This window comes from Amblyomma americanum, chromosome 3 (assembly GCF_052857255.1).
Source record: "Amblyomma americanum isolate KBUSLIRL-KWMA chromosome 3, ASM5285725v1, whole genome shotgun sequence".
Taxonomy (NCBI): domain Eukaryota; kingdom Metazoa; phylum Arthropoda; class Arachnida; order Ixodida; family Ixodidae; genus Amblyomma; species Amblyomma americanum.
Window position 1 is genome coordinate 182,409,304 of NC_135499.1, and position 26,843 is coordinate 182,436,146.

The window sequence follows — 26,843 nt, forward strand, 5'->3', positions numbered from 1 at the left end:
AAGGTAGATGGTTCAGCCGCGAAATGCATGTGCGTGGCGTGCGATGTGCGAATACGACTGTGCGGCGGAATATGGAGTGCGGCATCATCAGTCGTCATGACAACGCTGTTGCGCGGCTAACTTTCTTTGCGTTGAATGGCGTGGACCGGAGCGCCGCGTCTGTTCAAGGGCCCGCTGATAGCTGCAGTACGTCTTCTTGAGAGAATCTTGAAGTTTTCTTCGAATCGATATCCGCAAACACCTTGAGCGTGCGACCTTCGCGGTACACTCTGCAATCTGCTTGGCCAAAATCGAGATCGCTGAATAGACCACGGCGTGAGTATGTAGCGTGATTACGCGTCTGTGCGTGAAGACCCGAGCGTTCTCGTTTACCTGGTCCCTATGCACATGCGGAAAAAAAAAATCGGTTAAATACGTTACGAGCTGTAGGTGAAATTTGAAGCTCTTCCGGTCATTCCGGTTTTCGGTTGGAGGATCGCGCGCTCGGTCTCAACAGGAAAACGATGCAGAAAAAGACGACGACTACGCATTTCTAGCGCATTCGTTACATCGTTAGGGCCTAAAGCGTGCGAGAGAGCAAGGTCGACATGCGGTGCGCCGCTGCAGCGTTTCTCTTTTGTGCTGTGTTTGTTTTCTTTGGGCCAGCTGATGGCACGCAGCGCCTAATTAAGAGGCCACACCGAGTTCCGAGGTCTAAGCACTCAGGTGAGGCTGTTTCAGGAGCGTAAATACTTTTGTCAGTCCTGCTGCGCAGAATCCCTAGGTCCACTCTAAGCATTCGTGTAACGGGGAGTCAGATGAAGGAGTTGATGTGTCACCTCTCAACAGTTTTCATATTCGTGTGTTGAAAAGTATAGAATGGCAGCGATATAGGCTTTATGCAAATGCTGCGCTGTGCTGCAGGGCTTTGAATAGACGAATTTTAATTATGCATGTATACTGATATTGCGAGCTGGTCAGATTCCCTCCTATTGCTTTATTCTGTGCTAAAGTTTGCTTGTTAATTTCGTTGTGCTGCCATTTGCTTCTTCTCTTTTCTTGTGATGGGTATTTGTGGAAGTTGCTTTTCAAGCTGTCACATTTCTTTAGGACCCAAGATGACTGAAGTAAAGGCGAAGTTTCCGGAACTGACCTTTCAACAAGTCAAGGCTGTTTTAAAGGACAAAAACAGAGGGGTTGTGGTCGATGTTCGTGAGCCAAAGGAGCTTCGTGAAGATGGCAGTATTCCAGGCTCTATCAACGTTCCCTGCAAGTGAACATATTCCTTTCTCGTAATTGGTTTTCAATGTGAGATGTGAGTTTTACCTTCCTGATGCTATTTTGTATCAGTCAGGTGTATAAAGTGTTTCATGTACTTGCTTAATAGCCTGTATTCCCAATTGCAAAGCTGGCACATCATTGGTTATAAATTGCAATATGCGATGCCAATTCCTTGGAACATTGCTGCTGCAGAGGCGTTCCACTGGCAGGAAATATTACACAACCTTTCACCATTATTATTGAATATCGACATCACTGTTTAGGATTTTGAAGCAAATGTTTTCATTATTTTGAACTATTTTAAAGCAAATGTTTGGTCATAAGCTTGATATAAGCTTGGAGTTTCATGTAACGTTACATAACCATGTTGACAAAGATGTTTTTGCTCAGAAGCAGAGAAATTTGCTATTGGTGTTTGTTTTCAAAACTGCAGCATTGATGTCAGCATTATATGAGCTGCTAGCAGTGGTAATGTTTTTATTTGGGAGATGACGTAACTGGCAATCCAGTATACCTAACTTTTCAATTTCATCCTCACCATATTTTAATTCCGTGCCTTAATTCCAGTAGTCTCTTATGCCTGGGTACCATAAAAAAAAGAGAATGATTAATTTCATGGCATAGCTACCTTTCTGCTGTGGCTTGTAAAAGTTGGCAGCCCTCTACGTTTAATGAATTTTTCTGCTGTTCGGATTTTTCTGTATTATTTCTGCTGACGTTTAGATCTAACTAAAGTGCCCTCACTGCATTTCAGTTGTGCACAAGTTTTCACTGAATTTCACATCGCATTGCAGTAATCAGGCCGTCAATTTTTTTTCTTGAATTTTATGTTTTTTTTAAGACTTGTTCAGTGTTGCATTTTATTCTGCAAAGTTTCATTGTTGATAATAATAATAATAATTCATTTTTGTGTGGAAAGGAAATGGCGCAGTATCTGTCTCATATATTGGCAGACACCTGAACTGCACCGTAGGGGAAGGGATAAAGGAGGGAGTGAAAGAAGAAAGGAAGAGAGAGGTGCCGTAGGGGAGGGCTCCAGAATAAGTTCGACCACCTGGGGATCTTTAACGTGCACTGACATCACACAGCACACGGGCGTCTTAGCGTTTTTCCTCCATAAAAGTTTCCTTGTTGCAGAATAAAATTTCAATTAACTTTGACTTCAATTCATTGATGCTCTGTGTGAACTGTTCACCTAGCAGAAAGCAAGGCAAATTGCATGTTGTAGCAGTTCAACCTCTGCCTTCCGCATAAATGTGGCAAGTTTTTGTCAAAAGTTATCTCAGCTAAGAAAACATTTATTTTCATGTGGCAGTTCATGCAACCTTATTGGTAGCAAATGGGTGGCAATAAGAAGCCTTTATGTAGTGAAAGTGGTTCTGTAACATCCTTCTTGTCTGAAAAAAGATGCAGTGTGGTGACTGATCGCACAAATCTCACGTGGTCTGTTGCGCCTTACCGATTCAGCCATAGTGTCTTGTTGTGGACTCAATTTAGGGATGGGAACCAGTTGCACACACACTAATAATGTTGATATCTGCTTGTACTTAGGAAAGCTAACAAGTTACATTCATTGAAATGGGCCGCCATGGTGGCTTGGTGGTTATGGCGCTCGGCTGCTGACCCGAAAGACGCGGGTTCGATCCAGGCCGCGGCGGTCGAATTTCGGCGGAAGCGAAAATACTAGAGGCCCGTGTACTGTGCGATCTCAGTGCACGTTAAAGTACGTCAGGGGGTCGAAATTTCCGGAGTCCTTCACTACGGCGTCTCTCATAGCCTGAGTCGTTTTGCGACGTTAAACCCCCATAAACCATCAATCATTCATTGAGGTGCTGTGAATGTAACCCTAGAATTAAACTGAGTACTATGTGTGCCATATCTTCTGCTTGTTGTCCAGACCTGAAATATACTGGTTTTCCTTTATTGAAATATTCATACAGCATGTTGGCATGTGCTTTCAAGGTCATCTTCAAGTGCCTATTTTCTGTTATGAATGCAATTCTTAGAGTAATGTCTTGACTCAGTGTCAGAATTTTTTTTTTTCATTATGTATTCCATTCTTGGTTGTTTGCGCCTCCCTATTGCAGTGGGAGATGTACAGACAGCATTTGAAATGGATCCCGGCGCATTCAAGAGTCATTACCATGCTGACAAGCCTGACCCCGCCAAAGACATCATTTTTTCCTGTCGCTCTGGGCGTAGAGCTCTGATGGCAGCAGAAAAGCTACAGGAGCTGGGAACCTACCATAAGTGAGTATTAAGACTGCTCTTCCTCAGTGAAAGCACATAAGTGAGCCGCCTAACATGGCCTGCACTCAGCTGGAGTATATTTTCCCAACAGTGTTGCCTAGGTTTAATTAACGCAGCACATACTGTGCACTTTTGGGGACTAAGCAGTTTGCGCCCCTGAATGCCATTTGCAGGAGATTACAAGAAAACTGGGAAAAAGTCTTATCAATGTCACGAGGAGAACTATAGGCTTTAGCAGCTCGACTTCAGGTGCTGTAACAGTAAAAGAGGACATCATTGTACCACTAATGAGTATAGATTATGACATATTGCATCATTAGGGTTATGAAGGCTATGTGCTCCTGCACCATGCTTTCACCTGTGATGACCATCTTGTTCGGTTCGCTTGTTGTTCTCACATATTCTCACTCTTCAAAAAGTGCTGGTGTAGTGAGTATTTTTGTGCTTTTTGTGCATTATTAGGTTTGTGTGTTAAAAACGGTGCACTCGAAAGAACACCAGTTAGGTCAAGTCCTACTTTCTTGTCCTCTATACCTCAAGTGGTGCATTTTCTGCTACTGTACACATATATCCTTGTTGCGTAAATCGAGTGCTGTGAAGCCTCACATTTATGCTACGAAAGACTGTGTGTGCACAAGATTTTGACTTCAGTTGTATTAATTCAAGCCAGCTTAGAGCTTACATGAGTCTCAACTTGGCCAAATTTTCCTTTTTTTGCCTGATATCTCGTCAGGAGTAGCAAAATCAAGCAAGTTGTTTCATTTTTATTTTTTGCAACTCCATTGAATCAAATTTTTTTTAGTGCTCACGTGCAAGGATGTACAGGCATTTAAAAAAAAAAAAAAACTGTCTTATGAGTATATGTGCTGTCAACACATGCACACACATATGGATGTCATAGCACAAACAAATAATCATGAATGAAGCTGTGGAAGACAAATAACATAATGAGCCAAATTATGCTGAACTGAACTGGTTTTGCAAAATATTTAAGTGCAGTGGCACATGCTCTCAATGTCTCATAACCAGGTACAGCTTTAGTAGCACGTTTAACATGCATTAAAGGTTACTAACACTTTATATAGCAGTACACCTGACACTTACAGTGGCACCGTAGGGCATATAGGTATGTAACTCAAGTTAAATATTTTTAAAGCGTGGCAATTGTTGCAAAAACGAAATTTAAGCAGTATTGCTTGTGCTTGCCTTGTATAGGCCAAAGTATATTTATTTCACAATTAACCTAATTGCTATTACACCTATTATGTTAACCTATTACAAAATTAATTCTGTTTCATTGTTACATGAAACACCCTTTGTAACATGCATGCTTAAAGCTTGCACCTACACAAGGAACAGTGTGTAAAATACTGACAACAACAAGCCAGTATGGTACAAGAATTTTTTGCACTATAGTTGCAGAGGGCTTTCAATAAGGTGGGGTGGTGCAAGATAGATTGTTGCATGTTGCAAGTGAATTTAGAAGGTGAAGACAACTTTGGCCAATGCACTTGTAGACAAGATATTGTTGGTGTCAGTGTTTGGCATTGCCCATGAAAAAATTTCCGGTGCCAGCTTGAAGACATCAGTGGTTAAGAGTTTGGTTGTGTATTTCGTTGTATTGTTGTACTGTCAGGAAATTGGCCTTTTTTTTTTAACTCCTAGTAAAACTTAAACTTCCTGCAGAGTTTACTTTATTCTCTACGCTTTATGACATCACGGAGGCCAAACAATCTTTCATGCCTGATTAGCAGTCACACTGATTAACAAAGACTGCCCGAGCTGTGTCTTAGCTCTCTGTGCTGGCCATGGACAAAGAAGTTTCAGGGCTCTGTGTTATTGGTGTCATGTCCCTGAAGCTTTTGGTGCACTTTTTGGTTTGTTGGTTCTGCTGGAAGTGCAGTTGGTATTGCTATCAATTGACAGTGTTTTCAACATGGGCTGTCTCTAAGTAAAAGGGACTGGAAACTGAAAGAGTGTTGCTTGCAGCTTTTATGGCATTTTTAATGTAATTGCAGACTAATATAGCACACTTTTGTAAGCTTCATGAAACGACCATGGGAAAAGACAAACCTTCAAGACAATGGATGCGCACAATCAATGCCTACACCCATGCTGTCTAACTGTGTTCTTCATTAGTGTCCTTTCATGCTGCTTAATTTGGTAGTCGAAGTGCACCAACTAGCCTATATCAAACTTTAGCTATAACGATGTATGATGATGCACCTTAGGTTGTAGGCTTTTCATTCCATGACAAAAAAAAAAACACCCACTCTTGCTGTTATAGAGGTTGTTGGAAGTAAGCTAGATGACTACGTGTTTTGCAGACCAAGCATTCTGTTGCATATAACAATTGGGGTAAAATGTGGCAAAGTTTAGGGTGTATTTGTTTTTTGCAATAGAAGTTGTAATATGCTCTCTCTCCCTCTTACAGCATTAAAGTGTACCCTGGCAGTTTTCAGAACTGGGTTTTGCAGGGCGGAGACTTCAATCAGGCACCCCTAACCGAAGATTCTACACAGGACCAAGTTTGAGAAAAATGGAGACACAAGTGAGATACACTGTTACTGTGTTGTCAGATGTGTGCTCATGTTAATAAATGCTGTTGGTGCTAAAACAAGATTACATCTGTTGTTTTAGTGCTTTCTGTGCATTACAACATGGGTATTGCAAAGATGTTCTCTTAAATTAGGACAATGGCATGTTGACTTGCCTTGTAATGCATAAGGCATTAGGAAATACAATGGTGCATGGGCATTTTAACATCCTTGAGTGGTCTTGACCAGTGAAATTACTAACCCGTGTACTGTGAAGACACTGTCTATACAAGCTGCAATCACTACAGCATAGAAATTTTATGTGGACCGAGTGGTTGAGCATGCGGGAGGTGCGGGGTTCGATCCCCAGTGCCACCGGGTGCTCACTGGTGATACAATGGGTACAAGCTTTTCCCTGGTCCGGTGATCGGCTTATTTAGGGTGAAATGCTTGGGAAATGAATCTTTGACACCACCCTGAGAAGTCGAAGATACCTTGTGCCATGCCGCTCTTTGGCCGCAGATGCCATTGCGCCATAAAAATCCATAATCATCATGTTGTGTGACAATATGCACAAATAATATGTGCAAATGTGATATGTATGTACAAAGCATTCTTTAGCAAATGGTTAACATTAGAACAGCAGTATACATAGTATACATAGCTTCAGAGCAGCGATGGCGTAGAGGTAGAACATCCGCCTCGCGTGCAAGAGGACCGGGGTTCAAATCCTGGTGCCGCGCAATTCTCCACCGGGTTTAAAAAAAAAAAGAAAAATCCGCGTGTCGATGGAATTGCATAACCAGGCCTGGAGTGCGGCCTTATCTCGGTGACCAGAACCGACAACGCACTCTCTCACCAGAGCAGGATTTGGCCACCCTGGTGTAGTACTTGGCCACAACCTTCTATGATCAAACCAATTAACCCTCGGCCCTCAGTCCCCAGCGGCTGCAGAGCAACTGACCACGGTGGCGGTCAGACCTGTGACGCAGCGGAGGGTGCTAAGAATCTCTGGCTCCGGACAGGCCGCCATTGGAATCTGAACCTGGCAACGTTTAACGCTAGAACTTTAGCTAGTGAGGCTAGCCTAGCAGTGCTGTTCGAGGAACTAGCGGGAATTAAATGGGATGTGATAGGGCTTAGCGAAGTTAGGAGGACAGGTGAGGCGTATACAGTACTAAAGGACGGACACATACTGTGCTATCGCGGGTTAAAGGATAGACGAGAACTAGGTGTGGGTTTCCTCATTAATAAGGATATAGCTGGCAACGTAGAGGATTTCTACAGTGTTAACGAGAGGGTAGCAGCAATAGTAATTAGGCTGAATAGGAGGTACAAGCTGAAAGTGGTGCAGGCCTACGCACCCACATCCAGCCATGATGACCAGACCGTTGAAAGCTTCTATGAGGACGTAGAATCAGCAATGAATAGAGTAAAATCGCAGTACACTGTACTGATGGGCGACTTCAATGCGAAGGTGGGCAAGAAGCAGGCTGACGACCACGCGGTAGGTGACTATGGGATAGGCTCTAGAAATAGCAGGGGAGAGTTATTAGTCGAATTCGCGGATAGAAATAATTTACGGATCATGAATACCTTCTTCCGCAAACGAGAAAACAGGAAGTGGACCTGGAAGAGTCCCAATGGTGAGATTAAAAATGAAATCGACTTCATACTATGCGCTAAACCTGGCATCATTCAGGATGTGGCCGTCCTCGGAAGGGTGCGTTGCAGCGACCATAGAATGGTAAGGTCTAGAATTAGCTTAGACTTGAAGAGGGAACGGAAGAAGCTAGCGAAGAAGAAGACCATTAACGAGTTAGCCGTAAGAGGGAAAGCACAGGAGTTTAGGATAGCGCTGCAAAACAGATACTCGGCTTTAACTGAGGAAGATGATCTTGATGTTCATTCAATGCACGATAACCTGACATCAATAATTACGGAGTGCGCAGTAGAAGTAGGCGGTAGGACAGTTCAAAAAGATACCGGGAAGCTATCTCAGGTGACGAAAGATCTGATTAAGAAGCGCCAAAACATGAAGGCATCTAACACTACCGATAGAATAGAACTAACGGAGCTATCAAAGTTAATAAATAAGCGCAAGGTAGCCGACATAAGGAAGTTTAATATGGAGAGAATCGAGCATGCTATAAAGAACGGAGGTAGCCTAAAAACAGTGAAGAGGAAACTAGGCATAGGTAAAAACCAGATGTATGCATTAAGAGACAAGCAGGGCAATGTCATTAGCAATATGGATAAGATAGTTAACGTAGCCGAAGAGTTCTACACAGAGCTGTACAGTAGCCAATGTAATCAGAGCGCCAATGAGAAAGACAGCAGTGCACAGCAATCCGTCATCCCGCCAGTAACGAAAGATGAAGTAAAGAAAGCCTTAGAAGCAATGAAAAGGGGAAAAGCAGCTGGGGAGGATCAGGTAACAGCAGATCTGTGGAAGGATGGAGGGGACATCGTGCTAGAAAAACTAGCCACCCTGTATACGCAATGCCTTATGACCTCGACTGTACCAGAAGCTTGGAAGAATGCAAACATTATCTTAATTCATAAGAAGGGAGACGCCAAGGACTTGAAAAATTACAGGCCGATCAGCTTACTATCCGTTGCCTACAAAGTATTTACTAAGGTAATCGCTAATAGAGTCAGGGCAACGTTAGACTTTAATCAACCAAATGATCAGGCAGGCTTTCGTAAAGGATATTCCACAATAGATCATATTCACACTATCAATCAGGTGATAGAGAAATGCGCAGAATATAACCAACCTCTATATATAGCTTTCATTGATTACGAGAAAGCATTCGACTCAGTGGAAACCTCAGCAGTCATACAGGCATTGCGTAATCAGGGGGTAGAAGAGCCTTATGTCAAAATACTGGAAGATATATATAGCAACTGCACAGCTACTATAGTCCTCCATAAAGTCAGCAATAAAATTCCAATAAGGAAGGGCGTCAGGCAAGGAGACACGATATCGCCAATGCTGTTCACCGCATGTTTGCAGGAGGTATTTCGAGGCCTGAATTGGGAACAGTTGGGAATAAGAATAAATGGAGAATACCTAAATAATCTGAGATTTGCTGATGACATTGCCTTGCTGAGTCACTCAGGAGGGGAACTGCAAATCATGATCAACGAGTTAGACAGGCAGAGCAGATCGATGGGTCTAAAAATTAACATGCAGAAAACCAAGGTAATGTTCAACAGTCTAGCAAGGGAACAACAGTTCACAATTGGCAGCGAGAGCCTAGAAATTGTGCCGGAATACGTCTACTTAGGGCAGGTAGTGACAGCTGATCCGGATCATGAGAGGGAGATAACTTGAAGGATAAGAATGGGGTGGAGCACATATGGCAAATTCTCGCAGATCATGAGTGGCAGTTTACCAATTTCCCTCAAGAGGAAAGTGTACAACAGCATAATCTTACCGGTACTCACCTACGGGGCAGAAACGTGGAGGCTAACGAAAAGAGTTCAGCTTAAGTTAAGGACAACGCAGCGAGCCATGGAAAGAAAAATGATAGGTGTAACGTTAAGAGATCGAAAGCGGGCAGAGTGGGTGAGGGAACAAACACGGGTTAATGACATCCTAGTCGAAATCAAGAGAAAGAAATGGGCTTGGGCAGGGCATGTGATGCGGAGGCAAGATAACCGCTGGTCTTTAAGGGTAACGGAGTGGGTTCCAAGAGAAAGTAAGCGTAGCAGGGGGCGGCAGAAGGTTAGATGGGCGGATGAGATTAAGAAGTTTGCAGGCAAAGGGTGGATGCAGCTGGCAAAGGATAGGGTTAATTGGAGAGACATGGGAGAGGCCTTTGCCCTGCAGTGGGTGTAGTAAGGCTGATGATGATGATGATGATACATACTGTGCTTTTCATTTTCTGTTCTTATTGTTATGCCATTTATTTATTTACGACTGTGCTAGTTTTGTGAGAGGCCTTAGCACAGCCAGGCTGGCATCAAAACATAAATTTTACGCATTAATGAACACACTTCTTAACCTCATTACTTTTAGTATAGTGACCAAGTAGCTGAATTCAGGTTTCCACACAAAGGGCTCTTGCAAAGTGCGTGGTTGTCAGTAATACATTAGTGTGGTGCTACTCTTCAGACAATGAAGCGAGAAACTACATAGAATGTTTGCTATATTCGAATCAGTGTGAAAACATGAATTTTTGCTACGTAGAAGACGAGGAGGAGCGGGCACTGCCGCGGGATGGAGCACTCGCTCTAGGCGGACAGACAACGCAACAACGGACGATTTTGCTCGGGTTTGGTACCCATCAAATAAGTGCTCACATACTAAAAATGCCATGGCCTCCGTTCCGAGAGGGCATTACGTAATAGTCTATTGCATGTGCTTTAATCGTAAAATATGTAGGACAACTGTAGAGGAAAGCACCTGGAGAGGCTTATAATTCTCGGTAAATCAGTCTTAACTTTTCAGTCAGCTCTTGCTGTCACTGTTCGCTGAAATGTAGCCATTTACAGCTGAGGGAAACTCGTGATAAGATTAATGCGAGTGCGCATTGTCTTATTAACACCATTCCAAAGGCACCAGTTTTTATGTTGGCTTGGAAGAAGTAAAAGTGCTTTCAGTGTGTACAAACTAATCAGGAGTGTCATTTAGATGTTCATGCTGTCTTCTGGCTGTATACTTTCGGTTGCGAAGTGTTATCTTGCTGTACTCAGATGTTTTGAAGCCACATCTGCATTCACAATGGCATGGTGTAGTATGGTATGTGGGGTTTGATGTCCCAGAGCTGCACCCAGGCTATGCAAGGTGCCGTAATGGAAAGCTCCAGATGAACTTCGACTGCGTGGGATTCTTTAACCTGCACTGACATCGCACATCACATGAGCATTTATACATTTTGCCTCCATCGAAATTCGGCCGCCACGGCCAGCATTCGAGTGTGGCCTCAGCAGCTGAACGCTGTGGCACACTGTAGCGCATTCACAGTGGTGCACATTGAAGACCACCTAGGAAAGTTTGAAACTATTTTTCTGTTGTTTTGTTAGTGACCATTTATTTCTACTTTCAAACAGCGAGTTTTGTTATAAGAAATCACCTTACTTTAAGCAATGCATGATGCTACACTAGACAAAGCCGAAGCATAGTGAGAAAAGTTGCAAGCTGCTCAGGTATCTATTATTTTGGCGCTATTGCACCAATTTTTGTACCATAATTTTGTCTTTCATCAGGTAAAACTGTCCTACATGAGCCAGTTACCAGAAAAATAATGGAACGGGTTGTGTTTTGGTCAGGTCTTCAAACCTTGCTTGAAATGCGTGTTTCACATGCAAGACAAGTGCACAAGAGATTTTCCATCATGGCTCAGTGGCTAAGGTATTTTGCTGTTAAGCATGAAGGCACAGCTGTGATAGCCAAGTTCCATTGGGTGTGGAATGCAAAAATGCCTGTGTGCTGTGCCCATGTCGGTGTACATTAAACTCAGGTGGCTGAAATTGATTCGGAGTCCTGCACTGTGATGCCTGCCTTTGTTGCCTAGGTGCAGCTTCAGACACTGCACCCAAGCTTAAACCCAAATGAGTTAAAACAACACCAATTTTTCAGACTGTTTTTTGCTTTGGAAATATGCTTACGACATTAGTAAACATGGACCACCACATGCAATTCGTCAGCACTCAATGATTTGGAATTGAATTTGTTGTTCAGTATATTGTATTGGTTTCAGTTGCCAGGTGGTGGTTGCAACATTAAAGAGTAAGAGATCACATGAGGCATACAAAAACTGCAATATAACCACTGCTTTATAGTTTTAATTCATTCAAATTTCTTGCTCTAAACTGTTTCAGAAGCCAGAATGGCAGAAAGTGATCAAGAGCTATTATATTGCATTTTTGTGTGCCTCGAATGATCTGGTGTTCTCTTGTGATGTCTGAAGTCTTTAGACAGCTGAAACTGAAACCGAAACTGCATGGAAGAAAAAGTTTAATTTATAGGTTACGTACTGATCGTAGCCGAATTTCACATGATGCATCATGTTTTTTAATGTCTTGCACATCAATGGAAAGCAAATATGTACTTTGAAAATTTTGGTGTGTCTACCTCTTTGATTTGCGGTTGTAAGTTAAAGCTTTGTTTTGAAACACGTTTTTAGAAGTTTGCATGGCTGAAGAGCCTCATCAAAGTTGCAGACAAGTTAGTGCACACATACCTACCTTATTTAATCTAGTCTGTCCGCTGATTTTCTCTTGCATAATTGTAGCTGCTGTTGGGTGCCATATGCAACAGAAGCTAAAAAAAAGCTAATGATTTATTTCTTCAATTTGGTGGCAGGCAGATTACATTTTGGTTAAATAACATGAGAGGACGCAATAGCATTAATGGCTCTGTTCAGTAGCCTCGGTCCCATTTGTGTATAACTCCACATAGGTTCTGCCTACATGCCTACATATGCGGAATTGGTCATTGTCTATTTTACATTAAGAGATTGCGGGAGTCGTCGTACCACTGTTTCAAACACAGCCACCGATGGGGCTTGAGAGACCCAGATTGCTCTTTCTGAGAAACCTCTTGCGACCACCTGCCACGGTGGGCAGTTTGCTCACACTCCTGTTGGTAGGTTGTCACCTACTATGGTAGGCACGTTGTGGTGACTTCACAAGTTCAAGTGACCTAGGTGGCACGAGGGACATCTGTTTTTTACAATGGCGACATTGCTGATGCCAGATTTTCTGGAGAACGGGAGCCTGAATGCTATCGCGTTTAGATATGAACTGGTGACAGTTGTCAAGGTGAACTTACTTTGCGGCTTCAGATATTTCTTGAAATTTTGAATCATTCAAGACAACACACAAGTGGAATGATGTACTTATGTTTCTAGCCTATTGACACCAACAGTCCTTCGGAGCAATAGTGCAACAGGACAAGGGACCAAGAACGAGTACACACACAGCGCTGTGTTTGTCTACTCGTTCTTGGTCCCTCGTCCTGCTACTCATTCTTGGTCTCTAGTCCTGTTGCGTTATTGCTCTGAAGAATGAATCAGCAAGCCCAAATTTCAGCGTTGCACATCAACAGGCTACACATAAAAACTTGTCTAATAAAGTGACCTATAAATTGTCTAAGTTGTGTCACTTAGCAACATCTGCAGAAATCGGATAACTCAAGCTTTATTTCAGCACAAAAAAAATACAAAATGTAGAAAATTCAACTCAAAAGGTGCTTCAGTCTAGGAGCCTTCCAGTGCCAAGTCAACAACTGCGCACATCACCTTGCCTCTGTCTGCATACCGTGCTGTGTCGTCTTCCTGCAGCTTTTAAGCAGCTGTGGCAGTGTTTTACTTGCGGCATCAGTGGGAGTGCTCTTCTATATTAGGAAGCCTAACCTGGGATATCGTCAAGTTTCTAGACTTTTGCCAGGAATGTTCATGTTGTAGAGAGTGCGTGACCCCACGTCAGTGTCACTGTCTTCGGTGCCGCTGTCATCCGTGTTGGTTTCGCCACTGTCATCGGTTTCGGTCTCAGAGTCGTAGTGTGCATCGAGAGGCAAGTCGCACTCAAGTTGGTACCTTGGTTCTTGCTCCAAGTCTAAAGGGGGATCAAGGTGTGGTTGCATCCCTGTCTGCACTCCCGCCTGTATCTCAGCCTGTATGCCTGCATCCATGTGCATTTGAGCCTGTTCAAAAATGGAGCCTTGGGGCTCCATGCCTGGCTGCTTACCATTCTGCAGCTCCGTCTGATACCCAATCTCAGATGTTATGCCAGCATGTGTCTCCACCGGTGTGTCTTCCTGCAAACCAGTTTGAATCTCCTCTTTCATCTGCGTTTCGATCATTGGCAGTGCTGGTGGCTGGTGCACTACAATGGTCCCCAGTGGCTCTGTCATGCCAGGTCCGCAGGCAACAGTTACGGCTCCACTTGTTTCATTCGTTTCTTGAGCTCCTTCGGGGGGTGTCTCATCATATGCTTGGTTTTCAGGGGACACTGGCATGGTCTGCTGCAGCTGCTCATGCTGCTCTTGCTCTTGTTCTTGCTGCTGCTCTTCTTGTTTCAGTTGATGCTGTTGCTGTTGCTGCTGCTGCCCTGGCATGGCCGGGGTCAGCTTGATTATATGCGGTGCAGGACGTGGTGGCGGTGGAATACCACCCATTCGTGCAGAGCAAGAGCCGCTCGATGTTCCCAAGGTGAGACCTGCAAAAAACCAGGGAATGATCTTTAAGTGGCAGTGGCAACACAGTACAGAACACCTGCGATGTCTATGCATGGGGAGACATTGTAGCCAAGCTGCTAGCTTGCGAGCCAAACCACACATTGCGAAAGTTTTAGATTAAAAAGCGTAAAAATTTAAGGTAGTCAGCAGCCATGTCAGAAATGCCCAGAACCAAGAAATGCAGCCTTAGGCATTAGTGTGGATGTTAGGGAAGTTTGAAAAAGGGCATTAAATTTTGTTATCTCGGATTGATTATACAAGGCCTTCAGAAATAACAGTCGAGCCCGTACGTATCGGACCCGAATTTCGAATTGGGTATTAGCTGTATCGAACACACGGATTATGCTTTTAAATATCCTGTTTAAAAGTATAGGAAAGTCTCACAGTATATCGAACTCCGATTTTGCCGCATGTTAGATATATCGAACTGCACGCCGCACCCCCGCAAGTGGCACTTCTCCTAATAGCACTCTTCAAACACAATTCACACTCAGAGAGTGGTCAAGTGCGTGACTTTGGGCACGTGCTGGCAGTGCGAGCGCTGTTAGAGTGTGACGTGTTGAACGTGGTGGGTGCTCAAGGGTGGCCTTCTATCTCTTGTAGTCATGTGGTAAAGCCAACCTAACTAAAGCCTAGCGGAAGCCCTCACCTGGTGTGCTTCACTGCCGAAAGCTTTGCCAAAACCAATTAGCTGTACCTTCATTTTAATGAGCGATTATTCTGTTTATAGTGTACTGGTAATAGGCTTAGATATCTTATGATAGGCAGTGGCTAGTTCCAATGAACCGTTAGGTGTGGCGTTGATGCTAAGCGGGCTTTGTTTTGCCAGGCCAAGCATTTCGTGCACTGAAAGAATCGCACCATTAACCTGGGTGCTATGTATTCTTGCTTCCAGGTTACAGATAAGCTTATCTATTGCCATTTTTTGTAAATCGAATTATGGTTGTGTCGAACTATTTCGCGAGCCCCTTCGTGTTCGATATATCCAGGTTCAACTGTAATGCGTACTCCAATGGTAGCTGCTGTTTGCATACAACAGTACGTTAACAGAAAGCTTTTGGAACATCTATATAATGTAACATTGTTCATCACTAATGAAGTGTTTACATTTTTTTAGTGCTTATTATGTCATTAAAATGCAAAATGGTCAGATATTTGCAAAAGGTGCATGGGAAGCTTTGTGAATTACGGAATCTGAAATAATGGCACAGCTAGCTAGTACCAGCATTGCCTAATGAAACATGGTTTTACTCTGACATGTTTCTGACACGACTTACATAGTGAGCATATGATTTTGTTTATTTAACGCAGAAAACTCTGGTCACCATCATGCAGCTCACAGCTCTATGCAATATGAAGCTTTTCGGTGCCAGAGTAGTTTTACACTGATCTGAACATGTTTGAACATGTTTTGTTTGTCTGCCTTATTGCACTTTTAAAAACAAAGTACTTGAAGAAATGAAGTGATCGCTTGAATGACTGCATGCTGTGTGGAATTTGGATAAGTCTTGGCAGTTATTTTTAACAAGTTGCTTGGGCTAATTGTAGCAATAAATAAGTGGTGCAATAAAATGATTTTTGCGAGTGTCTTAGATTTTGGCTTGGGATTGACAAATTTTGCATCATGTTTTACCGCAACATTTTCAGAGAGCCTGTCAATAGTTGTAATTTTTACAAGGCTTTAGAAAGGAGCTGTACCTCCAAGTGCTTTATTTTCCTGGTTATACATTCACCTTTGGCTTCTTGCTTTTTTTCACTCAACTATTTGGAAGAATAAAAAGAAATCTAACTGAAATGTACCACAGCGTGTGCACAAAGAACAATTCGGGTAAAACCTACAGTGTGCCTGCGCTTTCTCTGCTCTCTAAACAAGTAATGTGACAGTGAACAATACTGGATTATTTTGTGCATTGCAGAGACAATTGCATTCAAGCACAGCAAGCACAGTTCAATCAATCTGTTGCTGTCTCCACCTCATTTGCTGTGTTGCCGTGTGTGCATTCATGCATGCATATGTGCATGTGCACGTGTAAAGGGGCTGATACCCATTATGGGTTCGTACCCTGGTGCGAGCGCAAGTGGCTGGCCAGGTGTCCACTCTGGGCAAAGGCCTTGTCGCAGATGAGGCAGTCATATGGGCGCTCGCCTGTATGCATGCGCATATGGTTGCTCAGGTGGCCCGTCTGGGTGAAACGCTTCTGGCACACAGGACACGAGTGGGGGCGGCCACCAGTGTGCAGCCGCATGTGGTTGTTCAGGTGACCACTCTGTGTAAAAGTCTTGCTGCATACCTGCACACATGTCCGCACACAGTGTCACTTACTTATAAACAGGTATACGACCTTTGCAACCTTGACAATTTGTGCTAGTGCACCTACATCGCACTGCAGGTTACAAGACGCGTGCGAGTGTTATGGAGTGGCATTGTGGTCCAATAGACTTGTGGCAGGGTGGAGGTTATAAGAAGTAGTACATCTTAAACATTGACACATTTGTGATTCATGTTTTCTAGTTAGAAATAGCAATCCATTTGACCCAGTAAGAGGGACATACCAAAGCTAACTAATGCTTTCCTGGAGTTTAGTAAACATTGTCCATGTACGATGTTGCACTTTGCATAAACATAGAGCATAAAAAGCTAAGTATGAATTTTTCTTCAAAATCATTAGCTTGCCATCACACGAACTTTGGCAGAGACCACGTTTCGTTTTGTTAGCTATGTTGGTGCGAGTACCATAATGGTTCTTGCGCTAACTATTGCCACTGAACTAGTATAATGGAACAGAATCAGATCATGCCTGGCAAGTGTGTGTTCTCCAAATGTGTTGCACTGTGCGACTTCTCAAGGTCATGTAGTTGATGTTGCAACTTTTTTCATTCATATCTTTTGGTGTTTGTTACTTGGTGCTGCTTAGTGCAATCATATCTTGATAGACTCATACCATGTCAGTCATGTTGAAGTCAAGTTACTTAATTATTGTCTTAGTACAAAGAAAACTTAGAATGTCTAATCATGCCAGAAAGACATCAACAAAAAATATTTTGCAGTCCTATCGTAAGTCTCATACTTAAGTGCCACATGGACAAAACTGACTGTGCACAGCAACTAATTCAATGCTGGGTGTTCATTGAAGAGCTGTTGTTAAAGTGAGTCCAGCTTTGATTTTACATGCTTCAGTGCTCCCTATGTGCGTCACGCATATTTAGGAATGCAAGAGTTTTTGATGAAAATATAAGTGAATCTAGACAGGGAAACAAGTTTTTGTCAGTTCTGCAAAATGCTAGATTTAAGGCAGACCAGCCTAGCCTCTCAGTGGTTGCAAGCACTCAGACATACCTGGCACTCAAACGGTCGCTCGCCCGAATGCAGGCGCATGTGGTTAGAGAGGTGACCACTCTGAGTGAAACGTTTGGAGCAGACAGTGCACTGGTAGGGCCGCTCGCCCGAGTGCAGTCTCTCATGGTTGTTGAGGTGGCCACTCTGAGTGAAACTCTTGTTGCAATACTTGCACTCGTACGGCCGGTGATTGGTATGCATCCGTGTGTGGCTCAGCAGGTGGCCACTCTGCGTGAATTTCTTCTTGCACACTTGGCACTCGTATGGCTTCTCCCCCGTGTGTAGCCGCACGTGGTTGTTCAGGTGGCCCACCTGTGCGACGGTCGCCATAGCAGCTCTCATGAGTAAACCTAAGTAGTCACCAGGACAGCATTGCTGTTTTCGGCAAGCAACGCCGTGCACAAATGAGAATCCGCATCAAGAAGAATGCACTGTTAGAGAAAAGAAAAAAAAAACAGGAAAAGCAGAGCAAGGTTTGTCTCTAGCTGAGCTTAGAAATGTTTTAAGAGAGAGGTAGGAAGAGAAAAGGTTAACCAGAAGAGGGGTCCATTTGGCTACCCTGCACTGAGGGAATGGGGAGGAGGGGTTGTAAAAGGCAGACCAAGGATGTCGGTTAAGGATGATTGTGTGGCAGGATCACAACCTGTCGTGCAAGCCCGATGCCCACGGGAGCTGGAACAGTGCCTGGCTTGCCTTTGGGGCTGAGGATCGATGTGGCATCCATCCAAGGATTTTGCTCTCCAACAGCGGGCGAGGGTCGAGATGTTCTAGGGCATAGCACAGTGTTTGTCTTTAGCTCTAAACGCAGGGCATTCACAAAGTTTCATCACAGCCACAGGTGCATAGGCAGAGCTGTCAGCTATGCCAACAAGGAATGAGATACTCTTGATAACAGCACAACATAACATCTCAGTGTCTTATGTCCATTAATATGGACCTTAAATGGTAGAGAGTGTTGTCCCCACTGAGTTCCCAAGCATTTTCTCCAGACTACAATTCGTTTATCCGAAGAAGACTGTCTGGTTTTAAAAAAAAAGAAAGTGGCAGGGGTTCAACGTAGTTAAGCTGAGTACACATACGAAAGCAGGGGACACTCCACTTTAAGGGCCTTAGTGGGTCAATGCCCATATATGCAGAATTGCTAATTCTCTACATTCATAGATCGCGGTAAGTCCTCACATTACTACCAGCGCAGTGGCGCAGCAGTTAAGTGATGCGCCACTGCACTGGCAGGTGGCTGTTTCTATCGCAGCCACTAGTAGGGATTGTGCGACCCATGTTGCTCGTCCCAAGCAGTCTCTCACGACCAAGACAAGGCACACAAGACAACAAAACAAGGTTCTTGCTCAGGACCGGTGCATCTGGAATAGTGCTTTTGCACTAAAACTGGTCACATCATCAGTATATTGCTGGGGTGATGATCAAGTTAAAATGCATGTGTCAACCTCTATCATTGAAAATCATCGCTGCCTTTCGAAAATACTCATTACCTAGAGGCAAATTAAACAGTCACCAACTAGGACTAGCAAACCAGCTGCTGCCTCCGCCAAAGCAGCCAGGAAGCAGTGCACACCTGCTTGAACTTTTTGGTACAGATGTAGCAGGAATGCAGTGATGCCTGATGGGAGCCCCGCCCTGAAGAGCTGCGACGGGAGCGAGATGGTGGTGGAGGGGGTGGTGGTGGTGGGCTGGAAAGCAAGGGTAGTGGGGCCACCTTGTCGTCACCAGCCACCATCGATTGGCCATCCCCTGTGAAAGGTGCATGCAGCTCCATGTGGTTGTGCAGGTGCATGGGATGCTCAAACCTCTTGCCACAGATGTAACACTGGAGCCGAACGCATGGCTCAATGGTGTTTCTCTTGGAGCGCGTGTTGTGCGCCGGCCCAACTATGGGATTCATGGTAGGCGGTTGTGGTGGTGTGCCCATCTCAGGCGTGCCAGTGCTTGTGCAAGGGTCATAGGGTGTTGGCATGGGTGCCACCACGCACTCGTACTGCACGGGCATCGAGCAGAAGTCCATCAAGTGCATAGGTGGAGTTGTCACAAGATCCTACACAGAGAGAAAGCATGAAGTCACTCAAGATTTGCGCTGTTAAAGTTAAATAAAAGAATCACAGAGATGTCACAGTGTACTGTCTCTTATAGCAAAAGCTGTTTTAGCTTTGGTTAAACCATATTGTCCTTCATTCTACTGTGGAGTCTACAGTGTCAGCCTAAGACCTTAATTACTTAGTGAATTCATTTAGTCTAACCTCATTAATGGAGTTTAAGTTAATTCAGTTCAATTGCCAGGCGGAAAAGTGGAGAGGGGGAATCCCCTTTTCATGTTTGGGGAAGAGGATGGAGAGGGCAAGTTTGAGAGGGAAGAGAGAGAGAGATGGGCTAAGCATTCTCTTATGGCTGATGACGTATTTTTCAATGTGGAATAGTGCTAAATGGATAAAGCAAAGCTACAGCTCTCGCTGATTAATGCGCTAAGCCAGCCAGCTTAGCTCTGAAATTTTTATTTTGCAGGCCATACACTGATAAGATAGCAAAAAAGAAACCTTATACGTAAGTTGCATATGACATTCACTTTGGTGTTTCCCTGTGTCAGTGCTACAACATGGTGCTTTATGTAGTCTGAATGACATCGTCCAAGAAGTGCATTTCTGAACTGTAACACATGGAATGGACAGATCACCTTCAGTATTCCTATACAGAGAAAAGAGTTTTCCCTGCTATTGTCACACCCAGTTAGCGTTCTGCTTGATGCTTCCGAAGAGAAAAGAAGCAAAAGGGAAAGGGGAGCATTCACAAAGCCCTACCTGTATGCCATCACCATTCAAGGCCATGGTTGCTTTAAATGGGAGCAGTTCCCAGCAGGTTTGTCCTGCTTCTGGCCTAGGAACTGGAATCAGGTCAAGTTGTGTTGTCAGGAAACGAGGACTTTGCCAGAAAGAAGAGGCCTGCCAGCAGGAGAAACATTGTGACTGTTAGCACTTGGGAGGCCTTGGGCATTGAATGTAGCTAGGGGTAGGACCTTTTGGTTTAAACCAGTAAAAAAACGAAACCGATTAACTTACACCAAATTAAATTTTTGAAATTTGGTTTTAACGGAAAAAGGTCAGTATTTATGACAAGCATGCCACATCTAGCTGGCTACTGAGTAGGCGTTACGCTCATTCAGGGGAGGAGACTAGCAAAGTAGCGGAGCCAAGGGTGTATAAGGACAGTGGCACAGTTGGATAAATTAGTACTGTCATGCATTTTGAGCTATTTCTCCACCACAATACACATCTCTGCTGATGGATGCTCCACATCGTCGCCAAAAACAGTATGCAAACTTAGCATTGTTCACTTTCATCACCTGCTTAGGGCAGTTATTTTGTTAAGCCGGTTTCTTCACCGCGTCTAAGGACACTGACACGGAACTAGGCATAAAGGTCGCAAAAAATGTCATTCTGGCTGCCGTGACAGTTGAGCGACAGTTACATCGCTGCCGTCAACAAGACCACCATGCAATGACCCGTTCTCTCGCTGAACCCAGCGAAACAATGCAAATGCAACATTGCAGCCCACTTGTCACCATTAAACTTCCTACTTCAGTTTTTATCTGGCGGTCCCATCAGTTAACTTTCATTACCTTTTAAATGGCGATAGCATTTCCTTTTACAAGCTGAGCTTCAAATACGAACATCTGTCTGTTCGTAAATCGAATGGTCGGGCTCACAAAAAGGGCAAGATAAACTATGAGTGGCTTTGGGCTGCTCATGAATACCATATGTCACCAAAAAAAAACAGTAATTCATGTGTATAAAATAATATTTGCAAAAATAAACAACAGAACACCGAGTTCTGAATCAAAAACTAAAAAAAGTCAGCCAAATTCTCAGAAAATAAAAACAGACTAGTCCAACCATTCGGTATAATATGCTCTTCCATTCACTTATGTTGGAAAAACTTCAGGCTAACAAATAGCAAGTCAAAATAAAATGAGACTCCTAAAATCAACTGCCTCTTCATACTCTGTCTCACATTTATTGGCTCAAAACTGAGACCTGCAGCTGTTGCCTTCCAACCAGGCACACAATCATACCCATGCACTGTATTCTTGAGCAGTGTGTTCCTTCGCAGCGGAGTGCCATCAATTATACAACTTGTCAGCTTCGTTAATATGAGATAGAACATTGGGTTTGCGTGAAATCCTGAGCAATGAAAAGTGTGTAGTGCAAAGAATTTCTGCATAGCCCCTTTTTTTTGCATAGTTGAATACTTGCATAGGCCTCATTGCTTCCACTCCAGTAGTGACAATAAGTACTGATAAAAATGTGCCCGCCAGTTCGTACCAGTTAACAAAAAGAATGCTGAAAATAAGGGGGACATGTTCAACCAACTGGCTCAAATTCAGTGGTGTGCTTTGTAGGAATGATTTAGTGTTGCGACGTTGTGATGCCTTTCACTATTTCAGAGATAAAGCCGTAGTTTAAAGTATGAAGAAAAGATGTAAAAGGATGCTGGATGGCAGCTCCACAATGGGGGAAAAAAATAATAATGGGATAATAGGCACAGCTGGCTGGGTTCACTCATAAGTGCACCCATTCAGGATCGCTTGGGCTCAAATTCAGATCATGATTAGAGTAGAAGTTATCCTGTGCTGAAGTTGAGGTTTCAATCAGTCATAAGGCCGGGCTCAGATCTAAATCATGATCTTTGCTGTAATGATTCTCAGATCGTATTCAGATCATGATCTGAGTTATGATGCGTTAGTTCAGTCTTCACCAGCTCAGCCATTTTTCTCAGCTGGCTTTTTTTTTTTCTGATTGATACTTGCACAGTAATCTCTCATCTGTGGCCGTTACATTTTCCTTCTATTGTTTCTTAGTCCTATACACATGATGTAGATAAGGTATTACCAGATGCTTTTGAGAAAAGATGATATGTGGTCAAGATCAAAGAATGCTAAAAATTTTTTGAAAAGACCAGAAATGGACAAAAATACAGAACCATGGCAATGATGATCTATGAGCCTCAAGATCGCTTGAAATTGTTTGTGATTTAATGAGTAGTTGTACGAAACCTTGAATAAAAAAAAAACATTTTCTTGAAGCAAGGAGCAGTGTCGTAATGACGCCCTTCACAGTTCTAAAATGCATTTCTTTAGATGTGCAACTGGGATGCAGGGAGATTCAGCACTTAGATGGGCAAGCCCAGATGAGTCATAAATCTAAGTGCATGAGACAGTCCTATAAGTCATGAGTCTTCAGTGAAAGTGAGCGAGCCCAGATGAATTTTACTTCAAAATCGCTGAGCCTAAATGTTGTGCTGGCACATTGGACTCTTAGGTCCTTGACACAATAATTCAAAAACACAAACTGTACCATTTCATGCCGAATCTTTTCCTGATTATTAATGTTAGTTTTTGTGTGATGGGCCCAGACATTGCATCTATACTCAAGTTTTAATTTAAACATAGTAGCATATTGTTGTGGTCATTGCACAGACATGGGTTGTCTGTGTTGTGGACCAGGCTGAATTCAAAAGCAAGAGCTCAAGCAAGCGTCGATGCTTGAGAATGTATCCAGACACCTGTGCATAAGCAGGTGGTCAGTATCTTTTTAGGACCCTTTAAATTCAAACACGAATGACACTAGTTGGATTCCAAAGCCTGGTTTAAAAAGCTGATGATTGTGTTGTGTTTCTAGGTGGCGGTCACATATAATTTTGGCCCCGTAGCACTTTCATCCACTTGTGGTAGCATCCAAGTTTCAGATTAAAATCATTCTCTTGTCTCCTAAACCATAATTTATTTTTTTTTTCTTCTCTTCATACTCATGTATGAGTTGAGTATATAGCACAAACTCAAACTCCATATTCTTTCTAGAACACTATTGGAGGAGTGATAGGTAACTGAATATTTAGTGTTGGTAGGTGTCACTCAGGAATATGCTGGCAACACAGGAATGCATGATTTAAGGAGTCGTGATGTAATCCTTGCACCATTTCGAAGAACAAATTTTGTTAGCACTAATAGAATTTGATTATAAGTTTAATTGTCTGAATAAGGCAGGTGAATATGGTGGGCTTGCATGTCATGTTCATATGTCATCAATCACAGACGACACATCTCGCGGTCGAACCTAGGCCATGAATAATTGGTTTTGGGGGAAAGGAAATGGCGCAGTATCTGTCTCATATATCGTTGGACACCTGAACCGCGCCGTATGGGAAGGGATAAGGGAGGGAGTGAAGGAAGAAATAGGTGCCGTAGTGGAGGGCTCCGGAATAATTTCGACCACCTGGGGATCTTTAACGTGCACTGACATCGCACAGCACACGGGCGCCTTAGCGTTTTTCCTCCATAAAAACGCAACCGCCGCGGTCGGGTTCGAACCCGGGAACTCCGGCTCAGTAGTCCAGCGCCCTAACCACTGAGCCACCGCGGCGGGTTTAGGCCATGAAGACTGTCTCTGGTTTCAGGCAGAGCGAGGCGCGCGCCTGGGCAAATTATACTGTCTGGAAAAATATGGAGAAAATCGCGAAAATCGCGGAGACAGTGCAATTTCAATAGTCAGATGAGGCGCGAGGAAATCATATGGGCGTGCGGAGAAAACCGAACCTCCGCTCGACCACCTCAAGAGCCATGTAAGGCTTCGGGTTATGATCGCCGGGCAGGTCCGCTATCCGAAACACGATGCCGCGACGACCGACCCAAACGCTGCCCAGGGGTAGAATTCAAGGCCTGCAGTTTCTCTTTCTCGTTTTCTATTGTCAAATGGGAGAAATCAACGGGGCAGAGAAGATCTCACCTGCTGTTCGAGGCCGTCTTCTTTTTTGCTGGCCAGCTGACACGCCCGACGGCAGTGAGCGAGCTCGAGGCACGCAGTGCGCGTGCCACGGGCTCTCCACGAGAGTTAAACCGCCTTAGCGCAGTTACGCCATCCATTGGCTAGCAGCCTTGCTCTTGCTTTCGGCAACATGGTGCATCTTCGTTAACAAGACACGCTGAATTTTCCATCCAACATCAGGCTAAAAGCGAAATTAGCTATACCGGTGAGTATGCAATCGTCTGCATCACATCTGCTCGACGCGTTCAGCATGAAGCATCTGAGAGTTCTAAAAAGGCGTCCTGATGGAGTTACATAAAGGTTCGATGTCGCGATATACGTGGAAAAGCGAAAATACGAGATGGCTATGTCTGCGTAATAGTGTACATGAATACTTCACAATACTGTGGTTGCGCATTGTGCGTCACGATTCTATGAGATAAAGCCGTCGGCGATTGTGTGGCTAAAGTGTGCGCTCACATTTAAGTGCGCGCATTCGCTCAGGACATTAAACTTGAGTCAAACGTCTTGCGTGTTCGAAGTCTTTTGAATGAGTTGCTCGTTTAGTTTAGTTTCGCGCCGCACAATCACGCGCTCGCGTGCGCGCGCCGAGAAACCGAAACTGGTCGCTAGTGTGCTAATAGAAGTTGAGACATTTCTGGTGTCCAAATTTCTGCTTTGAAAGAGTTACAAGGCTGTAGTTTTTATTATTTGTAACGTTTTTTATTGAAATTACGACCTTTTAGTTTAAACATGAATCGGTTTGTGTAATCCAGTAGGAAACCTCGATGCCAGCGCCGCTGGGGTGGAGACAACTTCAGCGGCGCCGCCATATTGAATCACACGGGATCAGCGGCGCTAGTGTTTGTAACGGCGCCGTTCATGCGCTCGGCGCTCTTCAAAGTGCTTTAACTTGAACGGCCTTTTGCAGCGAGAGCTACACTGGGCTACCAGTCGAGCATTTCGCGGTACATGGGAGAGCGGGAGGCCAGTTGTGATTCAATATGGCGGCGTCGCTTAAGTTGTCTCCACCCGGCGCTGGCATCGAAGGACTCTAGTAATCCAGTGTACGCAGCGACGTGGTACGGTCGCCGTAATAATTACGAAAGCAGTTGCGGAGGTGGAGAAACGGAGAAAGGCTTGAGACCATCGCAGTGGGCTGCATTAGTGGATGTTGTAGAGCGAGCATTGACGGCCGGTTGTGTTGGTGAGGTGTGCGAAAACATCTGTGATGAGAATCGTAAAACTACGTTGTGTTTGACACTATTCAGCTAAGTGACTGTGTAGGACTAATGTGACTTTACATCACTACGCTCGAGCCGCCCGGAGTCCCTTTCCGTGTTTTATTCGGCAAGGGAGCCTCCTAGAAGGCTCTGAGGGGCGCCCGAGCTCTTTTGTTCCTATCGGCTTTCTTGCTGCAATCAACGCCATGGCGCATACCCAGCCAAGTGTAAACTGCAGTCTGGATGACATTGACCTCAACAGTTTAAAGGTATGTGAAACTACCTGCTCTGTAGAAATTGGTCTCTCACCTCATTTACTCATGATCGAGCATATCGAATCTCTGTAGTGTCAGTCGGGGAGGCTGCTTTTGACGAATTCCGTCGAGCTAATAGTGAGTTCTTTGATTACCATCTGGCACTCAAGAGACACACGAGTGCGTAATCAATCGATTATGCGTCCGGGTTCGCTCTCCGTCGACCCGAGACGTATGCTGTGGAAGTCAGCTGGTCAGCCGGAATGCCTCCTTGTCTGCTAGGCCTAACAAGTTGGACCTCTCGCTGGCAGTTTCCCTTTGATGGGGGACGCTTGCACGAGCAGTTCTGTGCGCTCCGTTTTAGCTCAGTTACGCGCGCGTGGTGAGAATATTTACTCGAGACTTGTGGCCCCCCGCGCAGACTCTGCTTGGGTTAGAGATTCGAGCTTCCCTTTTCGCGTTCGAGAAAGCGCCGCTCACGCCCAACCGGAGGCGAGAGCAACATTTCATGCTTTCTACCTTCACTTCCGGCATGGTTGCGTCTCTGCCGCTCGGTCTTGGGTTTCATTCCTTTTCTCAGCCTTGTAGATTGCGAGGATAAGTTTGGTTTATTGTGGTAAAAGACTATCCTCTTTGGGAGGCGCTTTTTTTTTTTGTCTTCGGCTAGCGCGCGTTCCGCTGCTAGTCAACTTGGTCCACTCTTGCTGCTTCCGTCACAACAGTCGCTGGGCCGATGCCCTGTCGCGCTTAGCATTACTCATCGAATGTGGATTCCCTCAAGAAGAGCACGCCTTCACCGCATCCTTTGCGTTGTGCAGACGATTGCGGCGACATTTTTTTTAATTTCGAACACTTCATGTTGGCCACATACATGGTTTTGGGCGTGCCGTTGGTTTGGTGGCGCATCGGATAACGCAGTTCCTGTGCATCTCGTGTAAACACAGGCAGATAATGCGTGACTGCAACCAACAGTCAGTAGAGCACA

At 44.3% G+C, this 26,843-nt stretch overlaps 3 protein-coding genes across 13 annotated transcripts in view; 2 read left to right on the forward strand and 1 right to left on the reverse strand.

Annotated features, from left to right (window-relative positions):
• Positions 1 to 23: 23 nt before the first annotated feature.
• LOC144125586 (rhodanese domain-containing protein CG4456-like) lies at positions 24 to 6,132 on the forward strand. Of its 2 annotated transcripts, none has more exons than XM_077659081.1 (4): positions 24 to 186; positions 1,090 to 1,248; positions 3,348 to 3,510; positions 5,945 to 6,132. In XM_077659081.1, the coding sequence occupies exons 1-4, from the start codon at positions 24 to 26 to the stop codon at positions 6,042 to 6,044; spliced, it is 585 nt and encodes a 194-aa protein (XP_077515207.1). In that variant the 3' UTR covers positions 6,045 to 6,132. The 2 variants fall into 2 exon arrangements, with proteins under 2 accessions (XP_077515207.1, XP_077515209.1); XM_077659083.1 differs by lacking the exon at positions 24 to 186 and adding an exon at positions 341 to 705.
• Positions 6,133 to 13,180: 7,048 nt separating this feature from the next.
• On the reverse strand, positions 13,181 to 24,654 carry LOC144124301 (uncharacterized). The gene is made up of 7 exons (XM_077656937.1): positions 24,606 to 24,654; positions 24,364 to 24,455; positions 20,383 to 20,523; positions 19,149 to 19,625; positions 17,576 to 17,887; positions 16,301 to 16,529; positions 13,181 to 14,219 (listed from the first exon to the last, which is right to left on the reverse strand). The coding sequence occupies exons 1-7, from the start codon at positions 24,652 to 24,654 to the stop codon at positions 13,426 to 13,428; spliced, it is 2,094 nt and encodes a 697-aa protein (XP_077513063.1). The 3' UTR covers positions 13,181 to 13,425.
• Positions 24,655 to 25,457: 803 nt separating this feature from the next.
• Positions 25,458 to 26,843, forward strand: part of msn (serine/threonine-protein kinase msn) — a 53,146-nt gene continuing 51,760 nt past the window's right edge. For all 10 annotated transcript variants that reach the window (XM_077659084.1, XM_077659086.1, XM_077659085.1 and 7 more), the window contains exon 1: positions 25,458 to 25,873. In XM_077659084.1, the coding sequence (XP_077515210.1) occupies positions 25,811 to 25,873 (63 nt within the window). In that variant the 5' untranslated portion in view covers positions 25,458 to 25,810. The remainder of the gene's footprint in view (positions 25,874 to 26,843) is intronic.

Excerpts from the sequence above, each read along its gene's own strand:
- LOC144125586 (XM_077659081.1), top strand. The coding sequence starts at position 24 with ATGCATGTGCGTGGCGTGCGATGTGCGAATACGACTGTGCGGCGGAAT. Across the intron at positions 187-1,089 it reads AGGGCCCGCTGATAGCTGCA|GACCCAAGATGACTGAAGTA; the intron begins GTACGTCTTCTT and ends ACATTTCTTTAG. Across the intron at positions 1,249-3,347 it reads AGGCTCTATCAACGTTCCCT|TGGGAGATGTACAGACAGCA; the intron begins GCAAGTGAACAT and ends TCCCTATTGCAG.
- LOC144124301 (XM_077656937.1), bottom strand. The coding sequence starts at position 24,654 with ATGCTGAACGCGTCGAGCAGATGTGATGCAGACGATTGCATACTCACC. Across the intron at positions 20,524-24,363 it reads AAGACGGCCTCGAACAGCAG|GCCTCTTCTTTCTGGCAAAG; the intron begins GTGAGATCTTCT and ends TCCTGCTGGCAG. Across the intron at positions 19,626-20,382 it reads TGAATGGTGATGGCATACAG|GATCTTGTGACAACTCCACC; the intron begins GTAGGGCTTTGT and ends CTCTCTGTGTAG.